At 43.1% G+C, this 13,577-nt stretch overlaps 1 protein-coding gene across 2 annotated transcripts in view; it reads right to left on the minus strand.

Moving 5' to 3' along the window:
• Positions 1 to 13,577, minus strand: part of SPRED2 (sprouty related EVH1 domain containing 2) — a 60,261-nt gene that overhangs the window by 29,772 nt on the left and 16,912 nt on the right. The window contains exons 1-2 of one of the 2 annotated variants that reach the window (XM_017818846.1): positions 5,776 to 5,939; positions 5,068 to 5,392 (exon numbers count right to left, since the gene is read on the minus strand). The exons of the other annotated variant lie outside the window; for it this stretch is intronic. Of the exons in view, the coding sequence (XP_017674335.1) occupies positions 5,068 to 5,084 (17 nt within the window). The 5' untranslated portion in view covers positions 5,085 to 5,392; positions 5,776 to 5,939. Of the gene's footprint in view, positions 1 to 5,067; positions 5,393 to 5,775; positions 5,940 to 13,577 lie in introns of those variants that run through there. 2 annotated transcript variants of the gene reach the window in all.

The raw sequence follows: 13,577 nt of genomic DNA on the forward strand, positions 1-13,577 counted from the left end.
TTGGCAGGGCAAGCAGAGCTCTGGCTCTGTTAACGTAATCCCTTGGCACGCTTTCCTGCAGGATCAAAAGTCATCAGTGACGCTGGGCTCCCTGCAGAGCCCCGTCCCCACTCCCACTGCGCTCCAGCCACAGGCACATGCTTCCCAGAGTGCAATCTGTGCCCAGGCACTCGGGGAAAAAGGAAGAAAAGACTGAAGGAAAGGAGGTGGTTAAGGGTTCTTAGGGCTTGACATCTTGATTTAATCACTGGATTAGGACTCAGAAGCTGCACGTTGAAGTTTCAAGGCTATGCACAGCTTCCTTCAGTCTTCTGTCTAAATCCTGCCCGCTGCTTCCATCCACAAGCCTAGAATAGGCAATGCTTCTTTCCCTCATGCCAGTGTTGATAAATACTTGGGAGGTACTCAAATATTTCAGGTCCATATAAGGACCTCGCTTCCTTAGTGTAAAAGCTGTTTATTTTCTTTGCTATTTAATTTTACGCGACTGCAACAAGGCTCTCGCTGGTTCCAGGCATTCAAAATCCTGAGGAGCAAAGGAGCAATCTGCAAATCCCAAGTGCATGTCACTGCTGAAACCATGATGCACCGAGGCAGTGAAACACCTGCATTTTTATCATGGCACCTGCAATTTGACTCTTTCAGGAAAAACGGTTAATGAGGTACGTGAATATATTTGGTCTGTTACAATTAATGAGATACCAACAGCTAAAAATGAAACAGTTAAAGAAAAACCCCACAGTAGCCTTAGTTCCCCTTGTTTTATTGGCTTCTTAAAACTTTTAAGACTACTCTAACTGTCGGGTTTATGGCCTACGTGTTATGCATTTCATGCAAACTATTCTTAATTATGCTCTTAAATGGAATACTTTGCTATCTTAACCCTACAGATTTGTCTTCAACAGCCTTAAAAGCTTGGGAAGAAAGTATCTGAAGGGATTACCCAGCTGCATGGCAGCCGGCCAGCATGTTCCAGGGCTGCTCCAGGTTGTCTGCCCGTCCCATCCTGAGTAAAAAAAAAAAAAAAAAACCAACAAAAAAAACAACAAACCAGAATGAACTTGGGGAGTAAAGGTAGTGCTGAAAAGCACGTTCTGTTTTTATTGGAAGGAAAAGAAAACCCTTTAAAAATTATAGCTTGTGGGTGTGGGTATATATATAAAAGTATTTAAAAAACTGTGTGTGTGTGTGTCTGTGTGTATAATTGCTATTCTAGAGGACACTGAGCATTTTCCTAAACAAGAAATAACTGAAGGATTACCTTTGCCATCACCGAATGCCAGTTTTACCTACAGCCCAACTTACAAAGCATTTGTGTGTCTAAGTGGTGACATTTAAGGCTGATAGAAGTGCTTTCCCCCAGCATGTACAAACGTGGTTGACACCATCCGGCGCTTTCCAACATGAGCCACATCACTTCCAGCAACACCAATGGGGGACAAAGCCCTGAGCTGCCTTGTATGCTCAGTGTGGGTTTATGACTGCTATCCTGCATCCAGGACTAAACACCAAATAATTCACTTGCTAGTTAAGGCTTTAATCTCACCAGTGCCTTTGTAAAAGGAAGGTCAAAGTAGACAGCTCCCTTCCACCTGCTGCTCTTCTTCTCTACTTTGCTTCCAACGCAGCAACTGCAAATACCATGTGAGATGTCTAAAAAATCCCAAGGGAAAAAAAAAGTAGACCAACCCACCACATTTACTATTCTTTGTTGAGTCACACTTAGCATCTAAAACACTTCCCAGACACATTCCATAATGCAATAATGTTTTTTCCTCCAGCCAAGCTACTTGACCAAAATATAAGCTTATAAACTTCCTTGATAATGTAGCCATAAGGCACTTTAGTATTTTCCTCCCTTCCCAACTTTGCAGCCTACAAGATCAGGAGAGATTCAGGTCTCAAACAGAAAGGTAATTGCATTCAATGCGTTTCAAAATTATGGTCTGCTGTCTTTTAACAAATGCATTGACATTCCCAGATCCCAGGTTTCAGGGAAGAGCCAAAAGGACAGCAGGAGGCTGCTAATTCAACAGCAGCAGAGGTCAAGCTGTTCAGCTGAACTGGACACATAAACACAATTCAAACTATTTGGATCCATGCAAACATAACTTTACGATCACTGGGGCATAACCTGTTCTTGGCTGAGCTGGATGTATTTCGCAGTGCCAGGTATTTTCCCTGCCCCAGCAGCTCTGGCAGCTGGAGTTAAAGCCATCCCATTCCGCCCAGGTGATTGCTGCAAATTATATTGTGAGCATTCCTCTTTGCAGTTCATCCCACAGCCAGAAAGCAGTGACATTTTGGTGGAAGACGCGAAAAACTGCTATTTTTGGAGTCACACGTTCTTGATTTGATGTTTGGTTTGTGAACCTTCCAGCAAGGGTGAAATATCTGAAGATTACAACCAGCATTTTCTCCTTCAAAACCTAATTTACCCATTTGTTGGAAAGCAAACTTCTGAGTGCATGCAGCTACAGCAAAATAAAGTTGATATTTCCATACCAGTTGAATTTTCAGCAGGTTTGAAAATCTTTCAGTAAGTTTCACCTTGAAAAAAAAGCCACCTGTGCCTCTCTGGTCAGATCAAATGTTAGAATGCAGCCTGAAGAAAACCATGGAAAACCTCCCAAAAGTTTTCCTTGCCCTCACTTCTGCACCATACCAGGAACACAGAACCACTCCATCTGTAACCCAACTTCAGTATCACAAATTTTCAATCTGTATTTTTCTGTCTTTCAAATCTAATACCACCAGAATAAAAAGGCATCTGAGAAATTTTAATTTCCACACAGTCTAAGTAAATACAAGACAGGTCAGCCTCCACATTCCTTGCTCCAGAGATGCTGGTCAAGAGCAGCCCCAAAGAGGGGTCAGGTCCTCCACAGCCAGTGCTCAGCAAGCCTGGGTTTGCTTCAAGCACTTCAGTGCATCCAAAAATCCTTCATAAGAAAAATTAATAGCAGTTTTGTTTGGGGTTTTTTTCACGAAGAAAAAGGACTTCTCAAAAAACCAAGACACCTGCAACAACCCAGCCACCCGCCTCCACATCTCCCTTAAATACCGAGGCAGAGAGGAACAAAGGAATCCTTTCACCAAAACGTGTGTTCAACATTTAAGGCTGATTTTATTGAGTTTACGAGAAGCAGCTCTATTCTAACCAGCTCAAATGGGATTTCATAATGCCATAATTATTTCAGATGCTTCCAGGAAGTGCATGAAAACTCATTTTTAAAATACATACATATATATACATATAAATACATACAATGTAGTCCTGCATGGACTACATCCATCTTTCAGCCTCTCCTGTGCCAGACTTGCCTGATGATCCCCACAAAGTACTGTACACATGGGCAAAACCTCGAACAAACTGGTAAGCAGTTTTTAGGGAAAAAAGTTGGCTTGCAAGAATGCTGATGGGCAAGCAAAGATCCATTGATGCAGCTCAAGTGCATGGAATTTAAGCGGTCTCCCAGAAATCAGCTTATTATGCAAACAATTTTGAATTAAAAAGAAAGTCTAACAGCATCAGGGCAGGTTAATTTATGAGTTGTGTCTGTATAGAAGCATCTATGTAACATGTTGAAATTGTGTTAGAGCTATCAAAATCCACAGCAAATCTTGCCATAAAAAGACCCAAAAAGTTGGGTTTTTTTCCTATAAGACAGATGTGTCATCAGTGGCATACACACACTCACAACAGAACTTTTAATGAAATCTTATTTCATTTATTTTAATGAAAATGTTAACGAAATTTTAATGAAAACAGAATCATTTAATGAAATCTGTAAAAAAAAAGTTTTCTTTGAATTTGTTGAATGGGTCAATTTTGCAATAAATGGCTATAGCTGCATATGGTGGCATGTCTTGAAAAATTATAAAGGACAGCAAAAAACAAACAAAAAAATCAGTTAAATAACACAATACATTTGAATAATTTGGTCTGCAGCTTGTGCAGTACTGGCAAGAGTTGCACACTCAAGTCCTCCTATTTTTGTGCAAGAGTATGAAATATTAACAGATTACAGGGAAACTAATTAGTACTATCATTTACTGTAATGAGAACGGAAGTTGTTGTTGCATGACAGATGGTATTTGTTTTATATCACATGTAAGATAAGCAAAAATCACATAAAAGTTTAGCCAGGCAAACAGGTAGATCCATAAGAACTGCATCCTGAATTGATTCCCCCTCATCTCAAAAAAAGTGCCACAACCAAGTTCTACCCTAATTTTTTTCTAACATACACTGACCTTAAACACTGTTAGTGCTATCCTATGCTACCTAACAAGCACAGCAACTGTATTCCATAAAAATAATTATCTATCCACGCCAACATAGACACAGTCTTTCTGAAAACTCAAAGTTTACAAAGGAAAGAAAAAAATCCAGAAATTGCTCACCCAAAGCAATTGAATTTCCCCCCACTATCCTCCATTTTCATCAGTGGAGACTACTTTATTTATCCCTCTGTAAACATCCTCCATGACATGTATGTTACAACTACAAAGGGTAGGCAATATTTTGCAAATATAAAAAAAAATAAATTCTGTGACTCAATTCCAGCTGAATCTGTATCAGAGGAGGGGTGAGGGAGTAAGCAGGATAACTCTGGTTTAAAGCTAAGGGGTTTTTATCTTTTGCCAGATAAATGAACTTTAAAAAAAAAATACATTCTTAGCTACATCAAAACCAGCATGCACATTGATTTTGCCTTCCACCTCTCTTTAAATCTCCTACTTCATCAAGTCTCCATGGAGAGGGACATCAAGGGAAGCAGCTTCCCAGGGAGCATCTATTTTCCTCTCTGTATTTAAGAGAGGGTGCATGCTAAACCATTACTTCTGAAAAAAAAAAAAAAGAAAGAAAAAGATATGAAACCAGAAATGAAAGGCAGTGTTTCACAGAAGTAGTCTTACATATTCACTGATAAATCATATGCTGATTTAGACAACATTCAGAAGGGCTGTGGGGGCAGATGGGGGAAGGCGGAGAAAAAAAAACAACCACCAACCCAAGAGAAAAAAAATATGAAACTATATCCAGGCAGAACACACACTTACCTGCTGGGGGATGCCATTTCCTCTACATTTTACACCCTCTTTGCTCCGTTTTACCATCATTGCCACCGCCAACCTCCCGTGGCACTGGCTACCCCACGTCCCAGTGTCCCAGCTGGCTGCTGCTGGGCGAGGAAGCGGCTTCCCCCCATGCGTGATTCAGTCTCCTTGAGGGATGTGCTGCATTGTACCGGGTGAGTCATCCCAGAGGTATTCTGCACATTACAGCCCCAGCCGGACCATTACTCATTCGCAATATCCTCCCGGCTCGAAGAGCACAAGCGCACGCATCGACCAAAGATCCTCGCTTCCCCACCCCGGTTATAGGCTGGAAAAAAAATAAAATGATTATGATACAACCCCCATAAATCCATAAGGGGGGTGTTCAGCAGCAGCTGACGGGGCGAACGTGCTGCCCGGAGGTTGCGCCAGCCCGGCAGGCGCGGCACTCGCTCACCCAGGACTACAAACAGGTCCAAAGTTGAACGCAGGTGTCACATCCTCTGGTAAACCCGTCAGCACTTTAATTCCCCCAAAGCTGCTAACACAGCGCTGGGACCAAGGGTCCAAAGAACTCAACAGGCCCAGAGGAAGCACTCAGCCTCCCAAGGTGTCTGTCTCCATCGCAAGTTTTAATGGGATTTTAAATATTTCCAGCTTGCAGCAGGTTGGTATTTCTAAGTATCAGCTACAGATCCTTGTGTACCATACCTTTGCAGGCAGCTCAGGCTACTGAAGCGCCAACACAGCGACATCCCTACACAGGAGCTTAATTTTGGACAGCTGGTCTCAAAGTGCTCCACTGCAGCTCAGAAATTTTCCCAGCCACTGGATCTCCTCAGAGCTCAGCCAGTTTGTTGTGTATGTCCCCCCAAGTTATACGATCATCCCTAAACACCCTCTCATTAAAGCAGAAATGTTGCTCAAGAGCTGCTTCGGCACCAATGACAAGAATAAAAATTGTGACACTGGGGCTCTGAAAAGCAGCTTCTAAAAATACTTGTCCAGTTTCTGAACTAATCTATGCTGATGATTAGGCAGGAGGGGAGAAGAAAGCTAACTGAAGTGTTTCCAGGCTCAGTTGCTTCTGCCTTCCTTAAATCCAATCTGTTTTAACTCTGATTTGGAGCAAAAATTACTTTTTTCTCCAAGATGGAGAATGGTGAACGCCTGAAAACATCCTTTAGGAAAGGTGCATCCCCACCTTGGAGACATAGTAACCTAAAACCACATACGCTCTAGAAAACTTCAAGCTTGGACCACAGCAATGCTGAGCCTGAGATCAAGAAGGCTTGAACCCAGCTTCAGTGCACAGACACCGGGCTGCACAGAGGACATTGAGGACATCTGAGGGGGCTGGACTAGATGGCCTTTAAAGGTCCCTTCCATTCCAAACTATTTTATGATTCTATGACATTCAGAGTCACCAGCATTTATTCACTGCTCCTCTCCAGCACCCAGCAAGCACTTGTGCAGGTGTAGCTACAGGCACCTATTTGCAGCTTGGCTGGATTGTGTCATGACAGTGGAATCAAGCTACGCTCCAAAGCCATGCTGAAGGCAACAGGCAGCATGTTAAGTTTGTTATAGTGGTATCAGGTGACAGCTGCGTGTACTGTATTTCAATATAGAACATAAAAGGGTCTTTAATTTAATGGGCAAAGACTACTGTGTTGGTAGTGGTGCATTTTCAGCTCATGGGTACCTCTTTAGTCAGAGTGCCACGGTATGCAAGCAATTAAAAAAATATGTGTTTGGTTTTTTTTTTTTTAAGTTTTAATTGCACATCCCCAGTCCACTTCTCATCCTATTCAGTTCTACTAAAATTTGCTGCCTCACTTTCTTCTTCAAGCTCTGCAGCAGCCCTGCTTCCTACCATCAAATGCTTAAAGCAGCAGCCATCAGCTCTGTTCTCAGCTGTCTCCAGCAAGAACTCAGAACAAAAGTCCAAGGCAACATCTGCCAAAAAAAAAAATTAAAAAAAGCTGCCTGGCACTTTTTGCTTCAAGTCCAGTTTCTAAAGCTTTTCTCCCAAGGGACAGAAGATGAAATTAACCTCCCTGTGTTAAGACAAAACTATCTTTGAATAAGCTGTGTTGTAATCATGTTTTTGAAACAATAATGTTGAGTGGTTACATCTCCCCAAAGCTTCCCTGTTTTCTCCCCTTTCTACTGCTCTGCAGACCATCCTGCCACTGGTCCTCCTAGAAACTCAAGGCTCAGCACACGGAGAGACTCGGGACTATGAGAAGGTTTTTATGGAGAAGCGGTGTAACAGACACTATTCCAGCATTACCACATTACATGGAAAAGCCATCACACTGTACAGGGAACACGGTCTCACAGCTGCTGCGGGGCAGCTCTCAGCTCACAGGGCTGGGTTCATCCATGACCTGGGTATTCTCTGCAAAGCTGCCTGTTTGCTGGTCTGCCCAGGGTCAGGAGCAGGTAGGGAGAAACACTCTGCATGCGAAAATGCAAGACAGAGAAAAGCTCTCTGTTACAAATGTTACAGTGTGCTCAATCCATAGTGATGTCTCCTGTCTACACTGAGAAGCTGTTGCATCAGCCAAGAAGAAGAAGAACCACCACTTCATTCAGGTGGCTTCAAGCCCTGCTCCCAAGGGTTTTCTCTGAAGGGAAGCAAGTATCAAGTCACCGGATCAGCATCAGCTGAATCACTGGTTGGGTTCTCACCTTTGCACGTGTTCTTTAACCTTAAGTCTAAGCTAGCAAACCTCAGCTCCAGTGTTGGCAATGCTGCTGCACTTTTTTCTTTAATTATTATTATAACAGTAAATATTATTTTTCCCTTCAAATACTACCCCGTCCAGCAGATTGCACATCCATCCCTACTAGCTCAGTGCCACAGTGAAATATCCTCTAAAGCTTTCCTGCGATTCCTACCTTGGACTGGTGAGTGGCTGCGCCAACACACAAACACTTCCCCCATTTCCCAGAGAGGTGCACACTGCTACGGGGTTTTGCTGTTACAAATCCAAAGCAAACATTGCAACTGGAGAGCCAACAAGGTGGTGGATCTGCCTTTTGCTGCCCACCTTGCCAACTGCAAGCATGGTTCAAAGAGCTGAGACTGGTCGGAGCGAGAGGAGCCCGTTTTCACTGAGGCTGCTGGATTACTTGTGGTGAGGAGAAAGAAATCCAGTCACCTTGCTAATACCAGTCATATTAATGGGCTGAACTTCTGCAGCACAACATTAACATGGTGCATGGGACCAAGCCTGACAGCTTGTGAACCAGGAAAAAAGATGTTTCAGCACATAATTTCAGTGCAGTGTAGGGTTTCTGAGTATCTGCAGTCCCAGGTCCATATGGGGGACATAAACTTGTCATGATTCATCATCTGGGAACACCAGGCAACCTATCTTGGGTGTAGCATTCAAGATTATCTACAGAATACTGCCTAAACATTGCTTACCGTACCTTGTGAGAGGTAAAGAAGGTTGCTTTTCTCCATTTTTGTTTTAACTAAAAAAAAAAAAACCAACAAAAGAAAACAACAACCAAACCCCCCTCCCCCCAAACAAACAACAAACCCAAACAAAAGATTTTATAGACATGGTCAGTGTAGCTTTATGCCTAGCACTTCAGAGACACCCATTGCACTCATGTTGTCCTTGTTGCCCACAAAGCTGTTTTGAATACAGCGTTCATTAAGAATTGTGTTGTAGGGAAGAGCAGGAAGTATGGCGAAAATAGGAAAAAGGGCACAAAAGTAGATCCTTAGGAAGGACTCAAACATTTTATGATGTGCTTGGGGCTTCTGAACATTCTGGGAGCACTGAAATGCTCCTCCCTACATATCATTATCCATGTTTTCCTTATTTTCCACGTCATTCTCAGGGATGAATGGACCTTTGTACATATGGATGACAACAAAAAAATGACCCCAGCATAGATGGTATTTCCAGCCAGGACGCAGAAAGGCTCTGGGTGGAGGCCATATGGATTTAATTTTCCTGCACAGAGATCAAAGGAGAGCGCTCAGAGCGTCTTACTTGACTCCAAATAAACATCCATGACCAGAAAAGAGGTTACACAAATGACATGCATCGAGCTCCTCTGTGCCGGAAAAGCCTCATGTGCTTTTCTTCTAATTAAACCCTTCCTCCATGGCTCCTAATTGATACCTGGACAAACAGCTGTAATATACTCCAGGAAATCTAACCCTGTACTTTGCTTTACTTGTGTGACATGGACTCGATCATCACAGGGCACACTGCAAACTTTCATTTCCCTGACAGAAAACTGATTAAAATAAAAACCCAACAAACTGAAAAAGCAAGGCCTTCCTCCTCCCCTTTTTTGCACTTTAATACTTTGCTCAAAGTCGAAGTACTTCACGTGAGAATCTTTTAACCACTGCATCTTTGCTTTCTCTTTTTTTCCCATACAAGTGTTCTCAGACTAATTATGCACACCCTAGACAACATATATCCAGTTTCTTGTCTTCTCCAGTTTCTTCCTTCTAGATTTCCAATCATCTTTACTGCTCTTTGAGGGCTGGTTATTTCTTTTGCAAAGCCCTCATGCCAGGACTCCACACTCCATGCCAGAAGCACCTGCAAAAGCAGACGAAGAAGCAAGTACCACGATACGATAACCTTTATCCACCTACATTTCTAAAATCACTGAGAACTCCCATAAAACCATGTTGACCAGTTCCAAGTTCATACTCTCAATCTGATGCTGACTGCACCTCCTGTCAGCCAGCTCCCTGTTTTGCTGGGGCCTGACTTCAGCTAACCAGCTTAAATTTCCAGGATCACTCTGCTTCTCCTGTCAGTGTTAGTAAAACATTATCCTGCCCTTAAAATGTACCTTGTCCAGCTCTTTCCAGCGCTCTTGGGAACAATCTGCTACTTTACAGACTTAAAGGAAGATGGTTAACACTTACGAGTCTACTTTCATTTTTAGTAGTGTGGGAATTATTGCTCATTTATGACAGTGATCCTCACAGTCTGCTTTTGTCAGAGCACAGAAGACAACACCGGGCAGGCTTTCCCTCCTGTATGGAGCACTGCAAGCTTCACCATGCCTGCCCTGGATCAGGACATCCAGCATTAATTATTTTTACAAGGGTGTGCAGTGATAAGACAAGGGGGGAACGGCTTTAAAGATGAATGAGGGCAGGTTTAGATTAGACATTAGGAATAAATTCTTACTCAGAGGGTGGTGAGGCACTGGCACAGGTTGCCAAGAGAAGATGTGGATGCCCCATGCCCCATCCCTGGAAGTGTCCAAGGTCAGGTTGGAGGGAACTTTGAGCAACCTGGTCTAGTGGAAGGTGTCCCTGCCCATGGGAGGGGCTCTGGAACTGGGTAAACTTCAAGGTTCCTTGCAACCCAAACCGTTCTATGGTTCTACGATTCTATTTCCTAGCTCTCTGATTTTATTAAGTCCTCTAGCAGGCAGCACCAATACCTTTGGTTTCCTCTGGCCAACTGTGTTCATCTCCTAACCTCTACTTTGTTCTCCCGGCAGCCAGCTTTCCTGTTTACATCTCTGCCGTCGTTTCCCTTGGAAAGCCGGAGGGCTATGGAAAAAAAGGACAAACAAACAAGCACTTCCTCAAAATGCTGGCAGTTGCGTGCCTGCGCCTCTCCTCCTACCACCGTCCTTCGCCCGGTCACAACAGTGTCACATGCATTTAACAGCTTGTATTTCCTGAGATCTGCTTTAACAGGCAGACCTTTTAAATGCTAAAAGACGTGGTGGTGCAAAGTGCCTGCTGAACGTATCACTGGCAAGAGGCATTTTGCTTGCAGAGAAGTCAGTCAGGGGATCATCCTGGGGTCATTCTGTATTCTCATTCTGGCAGGTAAGTTATATATCAGATGAGTTATTCAACATGCTGCACATTCGCGTTCTCACACCAATTCCTTCCAAAAAGGTTCAGTATAGTGACAGCTGGAGTCCTCTGGCACCTGAAGGAGGTTGAAGCCTCCCATGGTCTTTCCTTTTAGCACCAAAGATGGTGAAGGAGCTTCTCATCCTGTACCCATCAGAGTTTTTGGTGCACTCAAATTCAGCTGAGAGCTGCCATCTCAAATCTCCTGGAATACCATAACATCAATGCCCCACATAAGGCCAAAAAAACCGCTAAGCAAGAGCTTATGCAAGTCCCATTTAATGGGCGACAACACTGTTCAAAAACATCAAAAAATGAATACTGAAGAAAAGCAACATTATCTTCTTGTGGAAGATCTGTGAGGAAAGCATTTACCTTTTCTCTTTGTGTAAAGCCCCATCTATACCATGCATTGCCCAATTCCAGTAAATTATTACAGTAATATCTACAAGAGAAAAAGATATACCCTGATTTTTTTTCCCCTAACTTCCTATTGGTTTTTTTGCTGTCTCAAGCTCTGTTACCACCACTCTACGCATGTTCAGCAGATGATAATAAAACCACAAGTGTTTATCTCAATCCAAAATGGCTTCTTTTTTTTTTCCTTCTCCCCTTAAACTCAGATTTAACTAGGGTTTTAATTCCTGTTTATCAAGGTCACAAAATCGACAGGAGATGCACACTTATCCTTTGATGCCCCATCTACAAACTTGGTTTTCTTTTTCCTCAAGGCAGTTTGATCCAGTTATAAGTCTGACTTCTTTGCTTAGGATTTGCCTGCCTCTGCCACTACGTCCACTAATATCTTGCAGAAAGAGAAATTACAGCAAGGAAGAGCCTTGGTCTTTAGAAAGGTCTCTGCTGCATTTGTGCAAAGGGAGGGCAGCTCCATGCCCAGCACTCCACTGTGATGTTTTGGTTCCCAGACGAGACAGTAGTGAAAGACTGACATGTCAAGACTGCCCTGCAAGGCCTTCTTTTGCACTAGAAATTAATGTTCAGAGGAAAGAGCAATGGCTTTGCAGCTTTTCGGCCTCCTAAGGGAGAGACATATGCACACACTGCCCAAAAGCAAGATGAATGCAAGCTTTGCTAACAGTTCTCACCATGACGGGAAATCACAAGTTGACAAGATGTCTGAAAAAACCCCATCAAATAAACCCCCTCATCCAAGACTCTCTGAGGCAGATGAAGTGCTATTTTCAGTATTAATCTGCAAGGTGGGGCAAGGACCAGCAAGCTGCTTCTTCATCCAGGGATGCCTTTTTATTAATGTTAGCACCATGAGGAGGCCGGTGCCCAAACTGTGCTTCCTCCACTGCAGGGACAGCCCTGGGAGCTACCAGGCCAACACTGTGAAGATGCTCTGGGATATCAATGCAATCCAGTGCATCCCACCACAGAAATCCGAGGCAGTGCCAGAACGAGCACCGAGTTACAGGCCCAGCTCCAAAGGATTCAGTGACAGAGTCGGATGATGACAGCTCCATTCGAAATAGAAAGCTGAGGGGGAAAGTCAGTTACTCATCCAAATCCAGTGCTCTCCCTTGGAAATGCATGGATGATGCATACTGTCAATTTTGAGATGGGAGAAATCACATTTCTCCCATCTTCACCCCATCCAGATGTGCCTGGGCTGTAATGGAGGATTTGGGAGTTCAGTCCTCATCCAACACACAAGTGCATGCATGTTTTAGGAGGAATACATTTACATGCCCACATTTAATGCATGTATTTTAAAACTGTGCTGAGATAAGCTAACAGTAACAAAAATTAGTAGTGTAGTGGCTGAAAAGATTGCCTCCATCCCATTATAACAAGGCAACACAAGAGCTGGATGTAGAAAATGGGCACTTCTCTGTTGACTAACACTCAACCTTGCTAATAAATTAGGTGGAAATCTGTGGTCTCAAGAGAAAGCCCAGATGTAGTAGCATCCCTCTTCCAGGAGTCCAGCTCACACTTGGACAGGAGACCTCCAGATGCACTCACAACCAAGTAAATGAAGTCTAGCTGAAACAATGCTTCGCCAAAACCAACACAGAGACAATGACCTCTGGAATTTGGTGCTACTTGCAGATGTCCTAAAGGATGCCATCAACTAAGTCATAAAGAAAGTACTTTAACCCCTGGCAGTGATTCATCAAGATATTTTTTCTAGCAAAAAAGCCTTATTACTGAGGGGAGGGTTTCCTATTATTTGTAGGAAAACTCAGAAGAGAACAAGTAGATACTAATTTGTTAAAAAGACAGATAAACATGTACAGGAAATACTTCTATGAAGGTCCTGATCCTCTGAAGATTAACAATCTACAGTACTGGAGACAAAACCATGACACTGAGGAAATAACGAACTATAAAAACAGGAAGAAGTGGAAGTTTATTTTTTTATGTTATTTTGAGGGAATATTTGTTTTTCTGAAGCTTAAGATACCAGCAAAAGCCTCCATCTGCAGGTCACACTATTCTCTATACTAAAGCAGCTGCACAGATCTTCCTCACCCAGGTCCCCAGAGTTGCTGGATGAGGAGGCCATCCTGCACATTACAGATCTGCTGCCTCCTTAATCGACATTGTTATTCAGTTTTCACCTCATCTGAAGTCATTACAAGTTGTTGCATGGACAGTGTTCTGTCCGTGA

Source organism: Lepidothrix coronata, unplaced genomic scaffold (genome assembly GCF_001604755.1).
Source record: "Lepidothrix coronata isolate B3197 unplaced genomic scaffold, Lepidothrix_coronata-1.0 Scaffold71, whole genome shotgun sequence".
Lineage (NCBI taxonomy): Eukaryota > Metazoa > Chordata > Aves > Passeriformes > Pipridae > Lepidothrix > Lepidothrix coronata.